Source organism: Antechinus flavipes, chromosome 2 (genome assembly GCF_016432865.1).
Source record: "Antechinus flavipes isolate AdamAnt ecotype Samford, QLD, Australia chromosome 2, AdamAnt_v2, whole genome shotgun sequence".
Taxonomy (NCBI): Eukaryota; Metazoa; Chordata; class Mammalia; order Dasyuromorphia; family Dasyuridae; genus Antechinus; species Antechinus flavipes.
The window spans coordinates 300342682-300367660 of record NC_067399.1 but is presented as its reverse complement, the minus strand read 5'-3'; the positions used below and the strand labels follow the sequence as shown (position 1 = coordinate 300367660).

Genomic DNA, 24979 nt, shown 5'->3' with positions numbered 1-24979 from the left:
ATTTCAAAGTCTGATTCTTTTTGTACAGCAAAATAACTGTATGGACATGTATATATGTATATATATATATATATATATTGTATTTAACTTATGCTTTAACATGTTTAACATGTATTGGTCAACCTGCCATCTGGGGGAGGGGGTAAGGGGAAGGAAGGGAAAAATTGGAACAAAGGGTTTTGCAATTGTCAATGCTGAAAAATTACACATGCATATATCTTGTAAATAAAAAAGCTATAATAATAATAAAAAAGAAAAAATAGTAACTATAGAAGACTTTTTAATTTGGACTTCCTTTTAGGGATTTTTTAGAGATTAGAGGGATATATTTTGTGATTATTCTGTCCCCAATCATTAAATTTCTCTTATTTTTCATGTACCAATGTATAAAAGCGTCTTCACAATTATTAGAGGCTCTCATTTATATTGATTTGAAAAGTATGAGTTGTTTTAATCACTTTCTAACTTTCTTTTTTTCTTTTTTTGGTTTGTTTACTGACTTCCTTAAACTGTATGTTCCTCTCCAAAATTTCCAAATTTCAAGTGCTTTTTGTATTGGTACTCATCTCCATATAGCATAATAAATTCTGTTAAATAGCTGATTCTGTGTTCATGGATTACATTTCCTAACTTTGTAAAGGTTTTATTCCAGTTTCTCTGATTATTTCTTTTCTTTCTAGAGAAGTTCATTGTCATCCTACATGGCATTTCTTGAAATATTATTTCTGTTCTTATTCTTGAAAATTGTAAGCTTTTTTCTTAATCATCATGGTATTGAAATTTAATTAAAATATATATAAGGCACTGAATCTTATTTTCTTCTTTAGACCCTCTGAATTATTACTATTTGCATATTGTCACTTTTCTTGGTTCTAGAAATTTTATTTTTAGTGACATCCTGCCAAATAGTTCAGATTTCTTTTTCTAACTCTTATAGGATATCAATAATTCTGAAAGTATCTAGACATCATATCAATGACTTCAATCACATATTTTCCAGTTGTTGTGCATTATCTATGATTTAATTTTCCATTGTAATAACTCTGATTTGATTTCTTTTTTACCAATTTTTTCATATCTTCTATGATTATTCATATCTTCTCTATTTTTTGAATGATCCATGTTGGTAATTGTTCTAATCATACCCTTATCATTTTTTGTCATGTTTAAATACTAACTTCATTTCTGGGAGAGGGTTCTAAAAGCTCTTTTAAAATTCATCTTAGGAAATTCTTATAAGTTTTAATTCTAGATTCATTTCTTTCCATGTATAAGTTCTCCATTTGAAGATGATTTTAATATTCTTTCCATTTTTTCTTATCTGCCTTGCTTCTTTTTACTTTTTCACTTTCTTCATATTATTTTTTAAAATTGCTTCAGTACTCTTCTTCAATCTGCTAATTTTCCATTTAGGTTTACTTTCATTTTCTTGTGTAATTTTATTGTTACTGTTGTCATTGGGTTTGGGATCTTATTGAATTGAATGAGATGATCTTGTAATGCTTTTATCACAATGACTCACATAGTAGAAGCTTAATAAATGCTTATTTCTATCCTCCTTATTTCCTACCTACCCCCTTTTTTTTGTTTGTTTTAAGGCTACATGAAGATACTAGATCCTTTTGAACTTCTTTTTTTCCTTACCATTTTGATCAGAAAACTCACCTCTATCTTTCCCCTGCCATACCCACAAATTATTCCATAAATAAAGAGAACAGATATTAAAATTAAAAAGAAAGGAAAGTAATAGCCTATGAGATGAATAGAAAATCAGGGGATTGTGTTTTTAAAATGCAAAAATATAATGAGATTTTCTTTAGAAGAGCATGGAATGAAGAGAGCAAGAAAAGGAAAAGAGTTGTTATCTTATATAGCCTGCTTTGTCAACTAGATAGTTAAATAAAATATTTATTCCTTATCACACTATAACCAGAACCTGGAAATTCATACACTCTATTCAAAGACCAATTGTACATCCTCTAAATGTTTGTTTGTTTGTTTACTGAAACAAAAACAATAGACAGTGGATATGGATAGGAAGAACTCCTTTAAGTTCCCTTTAAGACCCTTTAAATCCAGAGGGAATTGTTAGGCAATTTCTTCCCACACTGAGCATGAATGATTCCACCTTGGGGCTGACTAGATGATTCATGAGTCCTTGCCTGGAACTGCCATAATCATTCAAAGTAAAAGCCATGTTGTTCACTTCCCTCCTGGCTCACTCTGGCATCTGCCATGCCTACAAAGCTTTGAGTATTTTACAAGTCTCAGCCTCATCTATCATGATCCTCCACAGTTCAATAGTGTTACCATTACCTTGCATTGAAGGATTTTTTTTTTCTTTCAAAGAAATCTGCTAATAGTGTTTGTTGATGAATTGTGGGGAAAATACATATGAATATAAGATAAAATTCACTCATAAAGAATTGCTCCCCTAAGCATTCTACAGACTTTCAAACTAATTCTGAGGCCAAATCCAGCATTTAGGGATGTCACACAGATATAATGATAGGTAAAGTTGAAGTCCATAAGTCACTTGATGATTATGTAGAATTTTTCATAGAAATAATGAGGAAAACACATTTGCATTAAATAGATTGACACAAAAGATAAAACAGTAAATTTCCCAGCATAGATCAGAACAGTATAGGACAGAAGAGGGCTTGTTACAAGGTAAAGGGAGATTACATTATTTCACAGGATATGCTTGCTTCTCTGTAAATGGCCTGTCATACCCTGGTTAGTTCCTAGGTACCTGCAATTGGAAGAGATACACATCACAGGCAAAGAGCCAACTGACGCATCCTAACTTCTTTCTTCACAAAGTGCTTTTGTCTATCAAAATAAATGATGTTCTCTATGAAATTTATAATCTGCTATAGGGAAAAGAGATTGGTGATTATAGTCATTGAAATGTGATGTAGTTCACCAATGAAGGAGACTAGGAAAAACAGTGCTTTTTTCATATCTGTTGAATGAATTGCTAGGCTTCAAACTGAGAATTTATTTCTCCCATAATTTTCATTTATGTAACTCTCCAGATTTATGTGTAAAGGAACTGGACTAGACCAACTTTAAAGTTCTTTGGCACTAATATTATACACTCCTTCCTTTTCTTTGCCAAGACCTTTGAAGGAAATGGTCAAAAGGACTAGACAGGTCAATTTATATACATACACACACACATACATATATACCTATATATGTATGTATGTATATACATATGTATAGATATATAGGTATATAGAAAAAGATAAAGAGGTATACAAACTATCTTGATTATATTTGTTAATTTAATAGATTTAATAGAAAAAATTAGAATTCTTGTGATCAAGACACTAGTCCTACCCTAAGAAGGTGACTACATCAACAAGGAGGTCATTGGTCTAGGTCATAAATTCAAATCAAATCTTTTTTATAGGTCAGACCTATGATTTAATTGGTATGAGAAACTCTGGCAATATGGTATAGTACCCAGTTTCTTAATCTCTGGTTCATGTTCTCATAACCAAATATGGTTTTATTTATTATTTATTTATTATCAGTAAATGTTTTATTTGTATACCTATATTACATAACCTACATACTTAAGGTCATTTAAAAATTTCTCAGGTGAAAATGAGTCATGAGTGGAAAAAGCAAATAGGGTAGCAAACTTGGATTTAAAAAGAACTATGTTCAAATCTTCCCTTAGTTACTGCATGACCCTGAGAAACTCATTCATTCTACTTCAATGCCTCTACTTTCCCATCTATCAAAGGAGGGAATCAGATTTGATAGCCTCTAAATATGTTATCTTTATTGGAACCTCATCTGCCAGTGTACCTATCTAGACAATTTATAGTACAGAGAGTTGCCTGGGTCCCAAAGGGGTTAAAAGACCTCCAGAGTTATTCAACCAACATATATCTGAGATGTGAATCCAAGTGTTTCTCACTCTGTAAAGTGGCTGAGCAATAATGCTAGAGGATTGGGGCATAAAGATGAAAAAAATATGTAAACCCTTCTCTCAAGAAGAGGGGGTGGCATTTTTTCATCACATTGTGATTCAAAATAAATATTACAAAAGCAGAGCAAAGGTCCAATAAAAGGGCTAGAAGAAAATGAGAGGAAGGAAATATTTTGAGTTGTAGGAATGAAATAATTAGATTTCTTGAATGACATTTCACCATGACTGGGCCTTAAAAGAAGAGATGGATTTTAACAGATAAAGATTCAGTTCCATTCAACAAGCACTTATTAATCACCTTCTGTGAATAAGGCATTGTGTTAATAATAATAGCTAACATTTATATAGTATATACTTTGTGCCAAGCTAAGAGCTTTACAATTATTATCTCATTTGATCTTCACAATAAGCCTGGGAGGTAAATGCTATTATTATCCCCATTTTACAGGTGAAGAAACTAAGGCAAATAGAGGTTGTGACTTGACCATGGTCATATAACTTATAAGTGCCTAAGGCTAGATTTGAATTTCTGACTCTAGACCCAGTTCTCTATCCACTGTACTCCCTAATGCTATTCTAGGGAAAAGAAAGAAAGAGAGAGAGAGAGAGAGAGAGAGAGAGAGAGAGAGAGAGAGAGAGAGAGAGAGAGAGAGAGAAAGAGAGAGTGAGAGAGAAGGAGGGAGGAAAGGAGAGAAGGAGGGAAGGAGGGAGGGAGGGAAGGAGAAAGGGAGGGAGAAAGGAAGAAAGAAAGAAATGTTTAATATCAAGTTCCCATTGCACTGGTGTGAGGGATTTAAGAGATGCAGAGGGAGCACACTTCAAATACATATCATAGGTCACTAGATATAGAATCATTCACTCTTGTGATTAAGTAAAATAGATTAAAGATGAAGATTTTTAGGAACTTGGGAGGGTAATGACTTGAGAAGTGCATGTATTAAAAGAATCATTAACATGAACACTAAAAACACCAAAGATGACAGAAGAGACTGAGGGGGTGTAAGTTAATTTCTGAAATTACTGAAAAGTGTAGGAAAGTTTCTTGGAGGTTAGTAAGTAACATAGTCACTGATAGAAACAGTGTCATACAAATAGATGGTGTGAATTTCAGAGGAGAGATTGTTGTATAAAGTTGGAAGATCAAGCATCGGGAAATAGCAAGAACATCAATTCTTCCTCCTAGCCTTGTGAATTAGGGGGCACAAGAAGGGTCGATCACCATTGGGGAGAGTGATGAGGGATGTGGGGTGTCTTCAGGAGAAAATGAGAGATGTTCAGATTCAGCTTGCCCAAATAAACAAGGGCCATGTGTTTGAGACCTCTGACTCCAACCACTAAAGTTTCCCAAATTTTTGTTGCCTTTTAAACTAAATAGCAGTTCAGCCCCGGGAGGGTTAGTTCTATATTGTCTGCATTCAAAGGGTCCTTATTGGCTTTTGATCAGCACTTGACCCTTCCATCAAACAAGATTAAAATCTAATTGAGAAATATTTAACAAAATAAATTTAATATATCTTAAAAGCACTGATAACATTACATTTTAAAACTAAGTCAATCTGTGACCCAGAAGGGACCTTATGTACAGATTAGTTGCCCATTTCTACTTGAGTTTCACACCACAGATCTGAGCAATTGACTTCTTTTGACTGTTTTCTACAGGTTGCAATTTTCATTAATCCTTCATCCTAAATTCCCTAACCCTGCCTAGCAAATTTTCCATAATTCTAATTTCATTCTAACCTTTCTATCTGAATTTATGGTGATCCATTCAGCTTTCCTGTTCATTCAATCAGTTAGCAAGTTAGTAATTACTATGTATCAGGCTCTGTACTAGGGGCTGGGGATGTAACTACAAAAAAAAAATAATAACAATAACTCTTACTCTCAAAGAGCTTACATTCTACTTATACACAATTGTTTTAGCGATAGTACTTAAAACTTTAGAATTACAGATCAAAAACTTGGCAGTGCATCACAATTGATTAGGTAGCTCAGAGGGAACAGAGAAAATACCATGCACAATAATCAAGAAAAATATCTATTTTCCTCTTACCTTAAAGGGTAGACAAACTCAGGAGTTTTGTATGATAAAATTTTAAACCTGAGACTATACCAAAGATTTCCATGTTTCAAACATCCTAGCCATATGTAAATCTACACAGCTGAATTTACAAAGTATTAACAGAGGAGAATGAAACATTAAATGGGCATACCTATTATTCTCAGCTTTTTTTTTATTTCAGAAGTATTTCGTTTTTCCAAATACACATAAAGATAACTTTTAACATAGATTTTTGTAAAACTTTTAAATTTTTCACTCTCCCTCTCCAAAACAGCAAGCAATCTGATATGGTGCAATCCTTTTAAACATATTTCCCTATTTGTCATGTTATACAAGAAAAATCAGACCAAAATTGGGGGGAGGAATAACATGAGGAAAAAAACAAGCAAACAAAATGATGAAAATATTATGCTTTAATCCATATTTAGTCTCCATACATCTGTCTCTGGATCTTATAGGCATTTTCCATCCCATGTCTATTGGAACTGCCTTGTTATTCCCAGCTTTTATTAATACAACTAGAGTCAATATATGAAAGTTAAGGGAAGATGAATTTCAGCACAATATAAGTAAATACTTCATAATAACTAAAGGCATGTAAAGATGAAATAAATTAATTTACTACAAGAGTGAGTTCTCCATCACTGAAAGTATTCAAGGGGAGCTTTCTCAAATATAATATAGACAATATATATACAGTTCATTGATTGTACATCAATTTTTGTTTTAGGGTGAGGTTTGACTAGATGACTACTAAGGTAATAGCCTGTTCTATAATTCAATGATGTTAGGATTCACAATGAATCATGCTTCATCAATGACATATCTGCTTTTCTGAGATTATCTAGGATCCATCAGAGTAAAGTATTACCCTTAATCTTCAAATTCAAATTCTCTTAATAAAGTTTTAAAATAAATTATGTGAATCCATCTTCCTCTTTGAAATCCACAGACTTCACATCTAGCTGTCATAGGTTTTTTGTTAATTTTGACAGAGATAGCATTCATTTCATAAGGGTCAGTCATGTGAAACATTTTTCACCAGCGTAAGTAATACACACCTAGCCTTATTTTAACCCTTAGGTCTATGTTTAAAACTGAATTAAGAATCAAAAATGTCATTAACTTTTTCATTATCAGTAAGCTATAAGCTATAACTACTGAAAACTGTTATCACTATGTGATATTCAAATCATGAATTCAAGCACTAAAGCTCCCAAGATGGAAAGGACCTTAGAGGCCAGCTCCCTTACTTTACAGAAAAAGAAACTGAAACCCAGAGATTAATTAGCTTGCCCAAGAAGAGAGAAGTAGGAAATATCACTGATAAAATATAAACCCAAGTTCTCTGCTTCCAGAGTCAGTGCCTTTAATTACTTATCTCTTTGTGTCTAATTTTGCCATCTATAAAAGAGAGATAATAATATTTTCACAATATACATCAAAGAGCTATTTTGGGAAGGAAAAAAACCTTTCCAAAATGTACGGCAATATACAAGGTATCCCAAAAGTCTCAATTGTAAGATTGAGTTATCATTAATATAAGTTGTCAAATAAGATAATATGCATTAGCTCTTTAGCTTAAGACACTATGTAAATATAGAGAAATCTCTATTAGCCAAAATTTATCAATTAAACATAATTTTCTTCAAATCTTTGGAGAAAGAACAAATTGATATTGAGAAAATAGGTCTATCTTTAATTAAATAAACTGCTCAAGAGCCTTCATCAATAAATCAACATTCATTAGACTCCTTCTATGTGTAATTCACTGTCCTAAGTATTGAGAATACACACAAAAAAGGGAAAAAACAGTCTTTGACCTCCAGGATCTTACAGTCTAATGGAGGAGACAACATACAAACAAATATATATAAAAATACTTGGTCTTGGTATGTTGCCCATTATTAACTTTTGAGTATGAGCATTTACCCCTCAGAAATCAGCAAATTCTACAAATTAGGACTTGGTTTATTGTCTTGCTGATTGTCTAGATTAAGAAAGTGTTAATAAATGCAGATTTAATTTAAAAGTATGTGTACCTACATTCTGTCCTCACACCTTCATCTAAACCATCTATTAAACATTTACCAACACACCCTGAACTTGGCAAATAAGAAATTTGCTACTATTGGTTTGCCACAAATATTAGTTCAAGAGAGTTAACAAAACAAAACAAAAGCCAAAGAACTGAGGGTCTGGCTTCAAGAACAAGGAGAATTGTTCAGTGATCATCAAAGGCTGTGAAATGTTGGTCTTTCTGTTCAGTATCAAGAACAACTATACATGCACAAAGTTAAAGATGCTTTACAGGCTAAAGAAGAAGGTAAAAGTCAAGGAACTTATCTTCCATCCAAAATATCGGAGCAAATGAAATCTGAAGTATTTTTTTAAAATAGAACTTCAGAGAGAAAACAAAGCTGAGATGTAGAACAAGTAGAAGGGTGTTAGGAAGGTGAAGAGCAGAAGAATATGACTTAAAGAAGGACAAATAAACACTTGGAGATAAGAAATGGGAATGAGGCACAATTTTTTGTGCTCTAAGAAATAGTGATGTCTATCTACAGATGCCATTAGATGAGAAGTTGCCTGATAATGGTGAGAAGAAATGAATAATATATTGTTGGTGATTTCCTGCTGACAAGATCCAAGGTAATTATTTGTCAATCTGATGTATGCAACAGATTTTAGGATACGACAAAAATAATCTGAAAATCTGTATTCACTTCTGGTCATTCCCTACCTGAATCATTTCCATAATTATGTAGTGAAAAAAATGGTGCCACCAGATGAAACTCATAAAGCATTTTTAAGAATCTTGAAATTTTAAACAAAGAACTAAAAGAACTCAAGAGCATAGATGATATTTTCATCATTACTATCTGTTGCAGGTAGGGGACTCAAAAAAAAAAAAAAAGAGCCTAATGTATAGCCTGTACTCCATAGCTGAAATGCTCTTCTATCTGAAATTCTGACCTCCTCTGCCTCTCAGAATCCCCTTTTTTCCCATTGAAGCTCAGCTCAAACGTGTCTTCTCTAAAATGATTCTTTTCCTGATCTTTCAAATTTGTTACTGATCTCTCTCATCTCTTTCTTGAAATTTACTCTGTATTTACTAATGTTGGCACATCCCATGATGAAACACATTTATTGAGTTTTTGGTTTTTCTTTTTCTTTTGAGCAGGGATGTAATGTGGCCAGGGTCCTATGTTTATATCCTGTTATCTATGTTTTAATATTAATCTGGTAACAGTACTAGCATAGGTACTATATTATTGTTTTGTATTCTTAGAACCCAGCACAGTGCCTAAATATATGTTTGTTTGCTTTTATTTAAAATTTTTTTTTTATTTCTTTAAAAATATTTTATTGGTATATTTTGTTTTTATATTATCTTTATTTCTGAATTTTCATTTCCTTCTATGAAGAAAGCCATCTTTTGTATGGAGAAAAAAGTAGCTAAAACACCATCATAGTGACTTAGACAAATTTTGTTGAACAAATCAGACATTAGCACCTATTGTGCTTATAAGAAATAGCATCCAATAGTTGAAGAAGTATGAGAAGTTAGAAGATCTACATTCCAGGTTTGGCTCTGCCACCAACTCATTGTGTGACCTTAGGCATAATAGCAATTGAATATTCATGTATGAAGTTCTGTGCTAGACTAGGTGGGTAGGATACAAAGATGAAAAGACAGAGCTTTTAGAACTGAAAGGAAGCTTAGAGTCCCTCAAGTTTAACCCTTTCATTTTACAGATAAAGAAAGAGTTCCTGAGAGGTTCATGACCCCACAGTTACAAGGCTGGTAAGCAGGAGGGAAGTGGAGAGGGAGATTTCAAACCCAAGTTTCCTACATGCCTAATCTAGTTTTTTATCCAATACATCTTGCTCCCAATCCTTAGGAAGCTTATGATAGGCAAGCAGCTTCTTTTTCTTGGGTTTTGATTTCTTCATCTGTAAAATTAAGGTATTGTACTAGATTATCTCTAAGATCCCTTCCATCTTGAAAATTCTTTGATTATATGATCATATAAGTCTATGATTATATAGCTTAAAGGCTATACCAGATCTTCCCAACACACACACACACACACACACACACACACAAGCACAAACCCTCTCTTTCACAACATAGTACATATATTCCTAGGGAACCAAGAAAAGACTCACTTCTACCCTGGCATCCATCCTACAAATTTTCCCTTACTACTAGACACCCTCAGGTAATGCAGTGGTATATTTTGCTTTGTTCAATCTGGATTTTGGATTTTCTCCTCCTTTATTTTTGATATTTTAGGAAACTGCTTGGGGGGAAGTAATTTTTTAAATATCCAATTGAGTCGTTTCAGGAGAGCAGTAAAGTCTTATCTGTGTCTTGTTTCTCCAGAACCTAGCATAGTACCTTAATATATGCTTGTTTGTTTTTATTCAAAATCAATATTTCTTTGTTTAATTCTTTTAATTTTTGTTGATATCTTATGTTTTTTTATCATCTTCCTTTCTAAATGTATCTTTTTCCTTTCTATCCAACCCATATCAATCCTATAAACATTTATTAAGTACCTACTACATTCCAGATACTGAGCTAAGTGCTGGAGATACAATTAATAAAGAGAAAGTTCCTGCCCTTCAAGAGTTTGTGACTTGGGGGTGAGAGGAGGGAATACCAGGGGGTATATTGTTCCCTGGACTAGTTCCTGGAATTGAAATCAGGCACAGGAACTGATACATAGTGGAGTGATCTGAGAGTTCAGTTTCTGCCCTCTATAAAGGAAGGTTTGAAAGGAGTTTGGTATTCTACCCTCCAACCTTGAAAAGCAGAGGAGAGAGGCAGAGAGAAATGGTGTCATACTGGAAAGAGACAGACAGGCTAGGATTGGACATACAGGTCTGGGAATCATTAGCAAAGAGGTCAAAGCCAGTGACTTCAGTAATACAGAGTCCTGGAGGACCCTTACAATTAATGAACACATTATGAATGAAGAACCAGCAAAGAAGGCAAGTAAAAGGAGCCAGACTGAGGTTATCATCACAAAGTTAACCACCAGATGATAACTGTATATAGAAATAAATGCTAATGTTTTACTTATACAACAAATATAAAATCTTCTATTTGACATTCAAAGCCTTTCATAACCTGCTCCTTCCCTTTCCAGTAATACTGCTTCCTTTCAGTTCCATCTCCAGACTACTGGAATTCCATTTTATTGATTCTCACATCTAGAATGCTGCTTCTCTTCATCTTTCCCTCCTGGCTTCCTTCAATTTCCAGCTAAAATCCCACCTTATAAAATAGACCTCTCTTGAAACTCCTTATTCTATTGATTATCTATAAATTTGTTTACATGGGTTTTTTTTTTTTTACACATAGGTATTTTATGTTGTCTCTCCCATCAGATTGTAAGCTCCTTGAAACTAGGGACCGTCTTTAGCCTTTTTTTGAAACCCCAGTACTTAACACAGTACCCGACACTGGAAAAATATTTGTTGACTCAGTGCATTGGTAGAATAAGTGAACATGCTAATAAAATTATAGATCCTTGAAGTTTCAAAATGTTTATTTTCTGACATTATTATATTTGATGAGATAAAATTTGGCAAATAAATGACTCTTTCTTTACCCCAACCCAAATTGGTCTGGAAACCATAACAGGGAGCCAGAATACAGAATCCACAAGATCAGATTCCGTCTGTCAACAGCACTATCTTAACCTGACCTATGCAGATCCTACCTGAAGGGTTCTTCCCTTACCAACAGTGTATCCTAAGTACTCCTAGCCCCTCACTATCAAGCCCTATCTTAGTGCCATAAGGACCAGCAGTCTTTGCAGCTTCTCTGTTAAATTGTCCTATATGTAGTCTTCCACTAATAATGATTTTCTATTTTTATTCCCAGTGCTTAACACAACACTAAATAAATATTTTTCTGTGATGAAGAGTTTCTAGAATTTGACAGGACCTCTCCCCTCTGCTCATTTTCCCAGGTCAAAAATGGAACACTAATGCCATTGATGCTATTGTCACACCTACTGTCCCACAATCCTGCATCATCTCATTTTAAACTGCAAATATTTAGCTATATCTAATTCTGTATCATTGTGTCATTGAGTCACTGGAGTTGGAAGTTTGAGAGTGAATCTCAAAAAGCATCTGCTCAAATCCAAATGAAAATTCTCTCTTCAATATCCCTGACAAGTGGACACGTATGCTCTCAGGGAAAGACTCCCAATGATAGGAAAGTTCCTAAGAGCACCTATTGACTTTTGAACCACTCTAATTATCATGAACTTTCCCCCTAAAACAAAACAAATCTGTCCTTCTGAAACTTCAACCCCCCACTCTTAGTTTACCCTCTGAAGCCAACAGAACCAGCTGAATCCCTCTTTCACAGATAGCCTTTTAAATAATAAGCAATGGTAGAGAATAATTATATATTATATTTATATAATAGAAGCATATTGCATAATATATAAGTATATAATATATTAGAAAGTGTATTTTTAGAGTTAGGAGATCACCAGATCACCTGACCCAAGTCCATCATTTATAGAGAGCTTAAGTCATTTGTTAGTAAGGAACAGATTTAAGATTATAATAATAATATAACAACAGCAATCACTCACATGTCTATGATGCTTTAAAGTTTACAAAGTTCATTCCTCACAAACCTGGAAAGCAAGTACTGCAAGTATTACTGTCCTTAGTTTATAAATGAAAAGTTTGAGAAGCTCAGAAATTTATCCTTGATCATAAATTTAAGAGGCACATTTTCATGTTTCTTAGTCTATAGCACTTTCCATAGCATGACACTGTGAATATGAACTTTTTTTAGAGGGTGGAGACATGTAAAAGGACTTGCATTTCTTCTCTGACCAATGTACAGATGGCTCCAAATATTTATTCAGCATGAATAATCAATGTAAGCAAATGCCAAGCCTGATATCTTTGGAAATTAGCAATCCTTTGGAAAACTTCCAGCATTCTGTTTCTGGAAAAGAAAGCACTCTATAAGATAGGCAGGATGTGAAGAATTCAGAGGAGCATGTATCAACTGCTACAATATAAAGCAAGCAAAACTAAAAAGAATATGATCAATGACTTAAAAAAATAAATGAAAATAATGCAATAAGGCATCAGAATTCAGATTAATTGCCATGACCAATCTCAGCTCCAAAGAACCAATTACAAAACATCCATTCCTCTTCTCCATGAAACAGTTGTTTCCTGCAAGTATGAAATGTTGCAAATAAATGTCAGATGCAGCTTCTAGAATGGTTTGCTTTGTTTCTTTACTGTATGAAGAAAGTGATATTAGGAAGATAGCTAACTTAAACAACAAAAAGTGTTAATAAAATTTAATGAAGAAAAGGAGGAAATTGGTCTGGATTTGGATTTAAAAGGCCTGGGTTCAAATCCCATCTCTGTTATTAACTGTGTAATCTTAAACAAACTACTGAGCCTATATATCCTAGTACTTAACACAGAATGTGGCACATAGTCGATATTGATAAATGGTTATTAAATTAAATTGAACATATTTAATTTCATTATTAACAAAATGGAGATAGTAATTTATGTACTACCAACTCCACAAAGATGCTGTGAGAATCAAATGAGATAACAAATATAAAAGATTTTGCAAATCATAAATTGTTATGTAAAAATTTATAATTAGAGCAACATTATATGAGGAAAATAATTATAGTAATGATAACATGTTCTAGAAAAATATTTACCTCAAAACAATTCAAGAAACATTAATAGTTTATAACAGGAGAAAACTCTGTTCATGTCACTGGGCAGGAAGTCAGGGCCTGGAAATGCACTCCATGAAGTACTAAGAGCTGTGGCAGAAGGGTCAACAACATGCCTAAGCACAGAACCTGGTGAGGAATGAGGAGTAGGATTTGTAGGAGGTCTGAAACCAATTACACTAAGCCTCCTCAAGATCCCAGCAAGACATAGAATAAAATCTTGACATGGAATCATTTAAAGAGAGGACAAGAACTGGGCAAAAGCAGAACCCACAATGGACCAGCAGATTGAGACAGAAGATAGACAGGATAGGTAGGGCCCTAATGCAAGGTGCTTCATCTGAATTGTCAATGAGAATAGCAACCAGAATACATGGAGGAGCAGCACAAGGGGGGGGGAGGGGGAGGAGGACCAAACCTTCCAAAAACGAGCAAATTGAACAGGAGTACAAGATTTAAATCTAAAAACTGACACTAGCAGTATGGCTAAATTTAAAAAAAAAACATGAAATAAAAATTTTTAATGGGATAAGAGAAGTTTAAGACATAAACCCAGAATAAGAGTACAAGAACTATTAAAAATGGAAGGAAATGGTTTAGCCACAATAATTAAAAGAGTAACCCAAAGAAATGAAGCAAGAGATAAGAAGTGAAAAGAAAATGAAAGTTCAGAAAGGAAATATTGAAAGGAGCATAAATAGCTTAGAACAGATAATAGAAAAACTTACCCAAGTAATGGACTCCTGGAAAAAAACAGAATGAACCAAACAAATCAATGACTTCATGAGGAAAAATAAAATATTAGCACAAAAAAATAAAACAAAAGGTAGAGTACCTACTCTCAAAAATAACAGACTCAGAAAACAGGTCAAATAAGAATAGATTAAGGATCACCAAACTGTCTAAAAGTTATAACTAAACAAAAACTTTATATACCATATTTCAAAAAAAATCATCAGAGAAATTGTCCAGATCTATTAGAATCAGAATGAAAAGTCAAAATGGAAAGAATCAGTCAATCACCTCCTAAAATCTCAAACTGAAAACATTTAGTAATATAATATCAAATATCCAGAGTTTCCAAATCAAAGACAAAAAAAAAATAATAAGGCAACCCATACATGAAAAGAATCTCCTCTACAGCATATTCAGCAAACAACATCTAGCCTCTGCTTGAAGTTCTCCAATGAAGATCACCTCTAAAGGCAGTCTATTCCACTTGAATTTTTCAGATGTTTGAAAGAACAACTATTGTAAGGGGAGGGGAAATCTTGGAATATAATATTACAAAAAAAAGCCCACAAAGTAGAATTTGCAGCCAAGCACGCTTTACCAACAAAACTAAATATTGTTGTACAAGAGGAAAGTACATCTGTTGTAAAATTAGAGAATTCCTGATAAAAAGACAAGACTAGAATAGAAATTATAAAATACAAACATAGGAATCAAATGAAACCTAGAATGAAAAATACATTTGAGCAACTAGAAGGTCCTAAAATGATGATGAACTGCATATATTATAAGATGGAGTAAAATCCCTTCAGAATGCTACTATTGTCAAAGGTCACAGAGGAAGTTAAGTAAGACAAAGAAGACCTAGGTATGATTTCATTTTGTTATGTTTGTTTTAAGAGAAAAGAAAAGGGAAGGAAAGGGGGATATACCAGGTAAGAAGGGAGAAGGCAGATTAACAATGTACTCCCAATTATAAGGTATGTGTGAAAAGAACATGAAAACATAGAGGAAGTGTAGAGAAAAATAATAAAGGGAAGGTGACATATACAGTGTTAGTGTTGAAAGATATAGGTAGTAATAAATGTAGTAATAAAAATAGAATAATAGAAGAGAAAAATAGGAAAACTATATTATACTGGAAGAAACCATAGACAATGGAATAACACAAATACTTAATATATATATATATACACCCATTACCACAGAATCTAAATGCTTAAAGGAAAAATTAATTGAATTACAGTGAGAAATAACAAAGCTATATAGTTGAGGATCTCAATGTCCTTCTATTATGACCAACATAAATCAAACAAAAAGGTAAATAGGAAAAAAGCTAAAGAGGAATAAAATTTTAGAAAAACTTTATATAATAGATCTCTGCTGATTATTAAATAGAAATATAAAATGATATATGTGTTTATTTCTCAAATGTGCAGAGCACTTATACAAAAAGACCACATTCCAGGACATTTAAAAAAAACTCAGAAAAAAGGCAAAAAAAATAGAAATATTAAATGCTTCATTTGCTGATCATAATGAAATAAAATTTTGAGCAATAAAATCATTTGAAGACAGGATTTACACTTAAATTGAAGCTAAATAATATAATGAATTAGCAAGTCAAAACAAAGCATAACAATAATATTTTTTTAAATTATAATAGAGAGAAAATAAACCAAAACATTTGGAATATAGTGAAAGCAACCTTAGGAGGAAATTAAGTAAAATAGATAAGACATTTTATTAGCTAATATGCTAAAAAACAAAGGAGGGAAACCAAACAGCCAATATTTTAAAAAATGAAAAGGGAGAAGTCAAAATAAAACAAGAGGAAATTTAAAAGTTGATACAACTATTTTGCCTAATTATGAACAATATTACATGAAGTGTGGCTACAAAAAAATTCACAGGACAAAAGATTATCTAACATAATATGTATATAGAGCTTTGGTTTTAAAGCCACCATATAAATATAACTGGCTATTCTGGCAACAGTCCCAAATTGGAGTGGTAATCTTTAAATTCAGAAATAAAAATAAATAATTTTTTTTTGTTTTCAGAAATTTATTGAAATCATTAAATGTAAAGTCACAAAATGCTAAAGTTAGAAAAAGAACTTTGAGGTCATATAATCCAAATTCCTCATTTTACTAATGAGAATACCAAAGACCAAAAGAAGAGGTAATTTGCTCAAGATTATACAGTACTGACAGAGTTAGGGCTCAGACCCAGATCTTACTATTCTCAGGTACAGAGCTCTTTCTACCATACCTCCTTCACTCTGCCTAATGATAAACAAAGGCAAAATTAGTGTAATCTTACTACTATTGGGTAAGACAAATGGCCGTATGTGACCTGAATTCTGCCTTTTATCAAACATATACTCAATTTAAGCATATTCATTCTGGCTCTCAGAATAGGAGTGCCTGAACAAGGAAATATATTCTTTAAACTCATAGATTATGCACTACAGAATTATTCTTCCTAACCTAGTAAGACAGTTTAGAGGAGTACCTAGGGAGACAGTAAGGGTTATGCTTTATCATTGTTTCTGCCAATATGCCCCCTTTGAGTACCCTTTTACAATGTAAAATAAGAATGCCCCTTTTAAAAGAAATCCAGGACTAACCATCTTAGTCTTTGCCATATTTTTCTACTAAAATAGAATAGCATACAAATGTCTCAAATCTAGCCCCCCTCCCAAAAATGGACCTATGTTTAGCCTAGCTACCTAGACTTTGCCATGTTTCCTCACAAGAATGGAATAGCTAATAAGTGCTTCAATCCTAGGTGAAAATATGGACCTGTCTATTAACTGAATGCTAAGCATATGTTTGCACAGGGGAGATCTGCTAACCTCTTTTACAGCCTTTTCAGTGCCAGATTTTCAAACATAAATATGAAGATTTTAAGAACTGTTATTTGATAATTCCAGAGAACTTGAAGCATACTGAATGCATCATTTTAACATAAGAGACTTCTGCGAATCTGTCTTTTTCTGTTATTGTTCTTTATAAATCCCTTTCTTTTTCCTTACTTGCGGGGTCACATTATTCACTGAGAAGAGTGATCCAATGGAAAGAACACTTGAGTAGGAAATCAGAAAACATGAGTTCAAGTTTTTGTTCTGCCACTAGCTATGTGATTTGTAATCACTTGACCTTTCTAGACCTCAGTTTCTTTTTTTTTCCAAATTTTTTATTAAAGCTTTTTTATTTTCAAAACATATGCATAATTTCCAAGATTCATCCTTGCAAAGTCTTGTGTTCCAAATTGTTTTTCTTCCTCCCTTCCCCGCACCTCCTTCCTTAGACAGCAATTAATCCAATATATGTCAAACATGTGCAATTCTTCCATAAATTTCCACAATTATGCTGCCGGTGAAAAATCAGATCAAAAAGGAAAAAATAAGAAAATAAAATGGAACAAACAATAACAAAAAGAGTGAAAAAATTATGTTGTGATCTATACTCAATCCCCACAGTCCTCTCTCTGGGTGGAGATGGCTCTCTTTATCACAAGATCATTGGAACTGGCCTCAATCATCTCATTATTGAAAAGAGCCATGTCTAGAATTGATCATCGTATAATCTTGCTATTGCTGTGTACAATGATCTCCTGGTTCTACTCATTTCACTCAGCATCAATTCATGTAAGTCCCTCCAGGACTCTCTGAAATCATCTTGATGATTGTTTCTTATAGAACAATAATATTCCATCACTTTCACATACCAAAACTCCAGTCATTCCCCAACTGAGAGGCATCCACTCAGTTTCTAGATTCTTGTCACTACAAACAGGGCTGCCACAAACATTCTTGCACAAGCAAGAGTGAATGTTGAAAACTATCTTTGCATGTATTTTGAAAAATAAAAGGCTATTATTATTAAAAATAAAATAAAATGAAAAAGTTAATATTTACACTCTGCTGCAGTCTACTAAGTGTGTAATCATATTATATCTTTTTTAAAAAACCAACGTAGGTCTACCTGCCACTTGGGGGAGGGATTGGGAGGAAGGAGGGGAAAAACTGGAACAAAAGATTTTGCAGTTGTCAATGCTGAAAAATTACCCATGCATTTATCTTCTAAATGAAAAGCTATAATAAAAAAAATACCTTTCCTTCCTTTAAGACCTCTTTGGGATATAAGCCCAGTAGAAAAACTTCTGGATCAAAAGGTAAGCACAGCTTGATAGCTCTTTGGGCATAGTTCCAAATTATTCTCCAGTATGATTTGAATCAGTTCACAACTCCACCAACAATGCATTAGTGTCCCAGTTTTCCCATACTCCCTCCAACATTCATCACTATCTTTTTCTGTCATTTTAGCCAATCTGAGACATGTATAGTGGTACCTCAGTGTTGTCTTAATTTGCATTTCTCTGATCAATAATTATTTGGAACACCTTTTCATATGACTAGAAATTTCTTCATCTGAAAATTGTCTATTCATATCCCTTAACCATATATCAATTGGAGAATGGCTTGAATTCTTATAAATTTGAGTTAATTCTCTATATATTTTAGAAATGAGTAGGCCTCAGTTTCTTAATCATAAAATGATGGATTCAGCTTACATGATTTCCAAGGTCCCATCCAGCTCTAATGTTTCATCCAATATCTGATATCTTGTTTATTTTAACTTAAGGGACAGAATAACACTTGTTGAACTTTACTAACAGAGGTGAAAGACAGCCATTCTAGTCAGTCTATCCTATTTTCAAGTAGAAGCCATTGGCCAAAGGGCAATATTAAAAGGACATCATTATGCTTTTTTAAAGTTCTGCTATAAAAGGTTTGTGGAAGACTTGGGGGCAATTTTAATTTTATAGATATTGAGAAAGGTCATACCCTATGAAAGAATAATAAATTTAAATTTAAGTCTGATTTTGACACCTAAGGTACTTGACGGTACTTCACTTAATTCACCTAAGTGCAATCAAAGTCAATCTGTTCTCAAATTACATTCATTTTGTGCTATTAAATTGTCAGGCAATGGGGCTGTAAACAAAATATCATAATTAGTGCATAATTCTATAAAGTATTTGATTGCCACCATGTCTTGGTTCAATTCAATGCAATTTCTCAACAATCATCATATTACATTTTTTCGAACAATAGCTGATATTGCAACTGAAAATCATAGAGTTTTGGAGTTGGAATTGATTTAGAGATGGCCACATTGGGGTTTGCCTTAAATGACAGGTGAGGAAACTGAAACTTAGAGAAAGAAAGTAATTTGCCTAAGGTCATCTGGTAAATTAGTGGATACAGGATAAAATTCAAGTACTCTAAGCCTGAGTGCATGCAATGTTCTTTTCAATATATCATAATGTTTGCTCTACTCCCTAGAATTGTTTCTTAACCATTAAATAAATTTCATAAAGGAAAAAAATTTGAAAGGGCAGATAAATCCATGATTTCTTACAAAAAGAAGTAACAGATGTCATAATCTTATCATTTCTACCTCCACAGTATTTCTTCTATTTGTCCTCTTCTCTCTAAATACACTGTTGCTATATACTGTGAGTAGCTATCTACTCACCCTACCCTAGTATTTACCTTGCATTTATTTTGTATATGTCTTGTAGAGGGGCACCATGGAATGGAGTACAGGCATATCTCAGAGATATTGTGGGTTTGGTTCCAGACCACCACAATAAAACAGTCATGAGAATTTTTTGGCATCTCAGTGCATATAAAAGTTAATGTTTAACAAGGTTTTGCAAGAGTGAATGTTGAAAACTATCTTTGCATGTATTTTGAAAAATAAAAGGCTATTATTATTAAAAATAAAATAAAATAAAAAAGTTAATGTTTACACTCTGCTGCAGTCTACTAAGTGTGTAATCATATTATATCTTTTTTAAAAAACCAACGTAGGTCTACCTGCCATCTGGGGGAGGGAGTGAGAGGAAGAGGAGAAAAACTGGAACAAAAGGTTTTGCAGTTGTCAATGCTGAAAAATTACCCATGCATATATCTTGTAAATGAAAAGCTTATAATTAAAAAATACCAATGTACATACCTTTCTTAAAAATATATCATAGATAAAACTGCTACTCATCATCTGAGCCCTTAGCTAATCATAATCTTGTTGGTGACTGAGGGTATTAACTCAATGTTTATGGCTGCTGACCAATCAGGATGGTAGTTGGCTGAAAATTTTGGTGACAGTTTCTTAAAATAAGACAACAATGAATTTTGATGCATCAGTGAACTCTCTTTCACTTGAATTCTTAGATAGCAATGGAGACTTATTAATTGGCCTAATTTCAATACTGTTGTATTTCATGGGCTAGGGAAGCCAATGGAACAGTTAGAAGACATACATTTTGTAGTTAATTAAGTTCACCATCTTATATGGGTGTGGCTCATGATGCCCCAAAACAATTACAATAATAACATCAAAGATAACAGATCATCATAACAGATATAATCATAATAAAAGTTTTGAAATATTGTGAGAATTACCAAAATGTGTTAGAGACAAGATGTGAACATATGCTGTTGGAAAAATAGCACTGATAGACTTGCTCAACACAGGGTTGCTACAAATCTTCAATTTGTTTTTTAAAAAACTCAATATCTGCAAAGTGCAATAAAACAAAGTGCAATAAAATGATGTATACCTTTATAAAATGTATCCTTGAAACCAGGAAGAATAGGATTCCTGCTCTACCATGGACATATTCTCACTGTATAACTTTGAGCAAACCTTTTAACTTCTCAATGTTCTAGGCATCTCTCTATAACTATAGGTTGTGCAAAAACTGACAACCTGAATTGGTAAGGGGAGTTTCCTCAACTGGGAAGTCCTTATACCAAAAACAAACAATCCAAAAAAAAAAAAAAACCAAAGGTTCTCTTCCTCTCTTTATTTTGCATACACGTATTTAGATACATACTGTCTCCCCCAAAAGAATACAAGTTCCCAGGAATGTTTTCATTTTTACCTTTGTATTCCCAGTACAGTAGGTGGCCCATCTATTGACTGGTTTATTGATTATTTTATGATATTATTATTTTGTTTTATGATATTGTTATTTATGCAAAAAAGTGATAAGGGAGCCATTTTTAGTTTAGTTTAGTTGAAGCAAAAAAAAAAAAAACTTCATGAAAACCTGTATCATTGATCTATCAGTTTTCCTCTCCTTATGACCATCTGTTTCCACTTCAGTCCTCGGAGAATTCTGAATGCTAGAAAACTGAGTTTCCCAGGAATTTATCCCTTGAGTGTCTTTGATAGGCCTTTGCCACTGAGACCATGACTTGGTTAAGCAAAGATGATTCTGCTTATCCTCTTTCCTCTACTCCTTGAAATGCAAAAACACCACACCTCACTCATTTTATTCACCCTCGCTTTACAATGGAGTAAATGAATGAAGGGTAGTTTAAGTGGCTTAATGTAGGTAGTGGTGCTGGAATCTTCCTAAATTCAAATCTGGCTTCAGACACTTTCTAGCTTCATGACCCTGGGCAAGTCACTTATATCTGTTTGCCTCAGTTTCTTCATCTGTAAAATGAGCTGAAGAAAGAAATAGGAAGCCACTCCAGTATCTTTGGCAAGAAAATCCCAGTGGGATCACAATGAGTTAGACACCTGTGAAAACAACTAAACAACTACAAGTGAATGAAAACTGAGTATGACAAAACTGTTACTAGCAATGTTTGCCTCTAGAGAAGGAATACAAAATAAACACCTTAGGCAAGTATCACTAAATGTTCTCAAATCAATCAGAAGAGGGAGACTGCTGGACCCTGGAAGTCTATGGTGTACAAGTCAATTCCTGGGAAGAAGCAAGAAAAGGGAGAACCAGAGATTTTTTTTCTGGTATCACAGCCCATGAGTAGGGAGGAGAAGGAAGAGAAAGAAATAGAAGTAATGATAATTTTTTAACCTTCCTAATTTAATGATTGATTATTGATATTTTCTCTGTAAAGAAGTTTAAAGTGCTGCGAAGAATAAAGATGCACATTAAAGTTTTGAACCTTCTAAATTTCAGTGTCCTAGGGAAAGGGGCTATTCACCCAACCGCAGTTAGAGCTCTGAAATGTGCGGCTGCAGAAAAGTCGCCTACCTATGGCCTACCATTTTTTCCCACCAAGCTCACCTTTGGTGACATGTGTGTGTAAGTATACATATACATGCACATATACATAGATTGATAGATATATGCTTATATATTTATATTGTAAGTAGATTCTATATGTAGTGTCAATATTATATAGCATATAACATATATTAATATTCATATAAATATTTAAATAATTGATATAATATATAATGTATATGTTATATGCTATAATATATCAATATTTATACAAAGATGTTAATTTCTATGTATATTCACAAATATTGCTGGAGGAATATAAGCATCCCATTTATAATCTGTTTCTGAATATATAAAATGGAATTTCTATCTATTCCACTGAGTGACTGGTCAATAAACATTTATTCAGCATTCACCATGTGTGAGACACTATAAGAATTCAACTGTGTCTATTAATATTGTATGAACCTATAAGACATTGTTCATAAATGTATTTTAAAAGACACATTCTTATTTCCAGGATAGATTTGAAGATCAATTGTCAGGTTGCTGTTTATTAAGCTTCCAGAGGAGTTGGTGTAAAGAAGCAATATTACTCCCTAGAAGTCAACCAGTTCATGAGGCATTTGTTGAAAAAATGAATGCTTTCCTTTTTACCTCCCTTCTGGAGGAAAGTGGAAATGCACTTTTACATGGTGGGAAAAATAAACAACAAAAAGCCAGCACTGCTGCACACACCAAACACAAATTTAGACCTGGAGTACAGACTAATTGTCTAGATTATGTCATCTTTCAGACTTCCCTTGGAGAAGTACTAAAGAGCATTCTTGATGCAAAACTGGACATATGGCTTTAACTTGTTCTGTTCCCATACTAATCACTTAGGAGGAGATTAAACATCTGCATGCTAATTTCAGGAACAGTTTCCCATACTTATCAAACACAAATGTGTTTTTACCCTTTCCCTCTTGGGCTGAAGAAGCATTTTCCAACCTCAGTAGTAGCACTTGCTGAGTACATATTTCCTTTCTACGCCCCACCCTATCTTCTCTTTCCTGAGTGGAATAGCAGAGGTAGTCAAAGTAAGAGTATAGTAATCACTGCTCCAATATTAATAAGATTGAGTCAAGACTTGGAAGGGTCCCTTTGGGCTCCATTATATAACGGGTTCTAAGACATGAGCCATCCCTGAGGGAAATGTTACAGCAGATTTTTTTTTTATCTCTGCTTGCTGCCAGGATACCTTTCCCACTAAGGACACGCTAGGCAGACAGCCACATCTGACTCCAAGTAAGTATACCACCCATTTACCAGAGAGACAAAGATCACCAGAAACAAAGGAGCCATAAGGGCTCGCTGGAAAAAAATTAAAATAATATATTTTAATACAGCCATCATTATATATTTTGCTGCATTTCATTCATCTAGCTTTCTATATCTTTTGAGTAATCCATCTATAAAATATGTATATTTTAAATCCCAGAACTTAAAAATACGTATAATAGTAGTGTCGATTTTCAGAATGAATACACTCCTGCCTCCTTCCCCCACCTGCTCCGCTATTCCCAAGAGCATTTTCAAGCTTAAAGACACACACTGACAAGAGGTAAGGTTCCTTCTACTCGCGGAGTAGGGCACATGGAGAAAAGATTACTCCAAATCCGCATGCTGTCACCAATCCTAGGAAAGAGAGAGAGGAGTTGTGGAAGAGGGAGTGAAAAGTAAGAAACACCAACCTTGAGGATCCCAGTTCACCTGTTTTCTTGGAGTCTCGATTGGAAATTTCATTGCTCCGTTGCCCAAAAAGGGAGAGAAAATGAAATAAGGTCCCCAACTTCTCTGCCTCAGTGCTGCAGACCAACGAGTTAATTTCAAATAATAGAAAAGCCTGGATTGATTTGGCTCAGCAACCTCAAGGAAAGCCCACCAAGAAAAAAAAATATATATATATATATGGTAAGAAGGGACTAGAGGAGGACTTATTAAATTTAGTTGTATTTGTGTAAAGGGCAGCTGCACCCTGGAAGGAATCAAAAGTAAGATCTTGCTGGGGGATTGTTGGAGAGGAAGACCCCAGTAAGATAAGCCAGACTGATCCAAAATGTGATCCCGTCAGGTGCGAGGTTCTGCAGCCCAGATGGTCTAGTCCATGTGCTGAGAGGATAGTGAGAGGGAGAAGCCCACTGCAGTATTACTACACACATCGAAGGCGTGTGAGCACACACATACATGCGCACGTCAGCCTGGCACACTGACTAGCACAAATGCAGTCCGCGCTCGGAAGCCCCTTCCTTCTCCACCACTACACCCACGACACATCTAAACTATACCCGCCCAGCATCCTCAGCACCAGCCATTAGACAGCCTTAGCGCAAAGAGCTGCACCAGCCCCCACTTTGGGGAGGTCGCAGGAGGCGGTGC

The 24979-nt window shown here is 33.9% G+C and overlaps 1 protein-coding gene across 1 annotated transcript in view; it reads right to left on the bottom strand.

Annotated features, from left to right (window-relative positions):
* KCNK10 (potassium two pore domain channel subfamily K member 10) overlaps positions 1 to 24712 on the bottom strand; it is a 156624-nt gene extending 131912 nt beyond the window's left edge. The window contains exon 1 of the mRNA XM_051977456.1: positions 24295 to 24712. Within this exon, the coding sequence (XP_051833416.1) occupies positions 24295 to 24346 (52 nt within the window). The 5' untranslated portion in view covers positions 24347 to 24712. The remainder of the gene's footprint in view (positions 1 to 24294) is intronic.
* Positions 24713 to 24979: the final 267 nt, after the last annotated feature.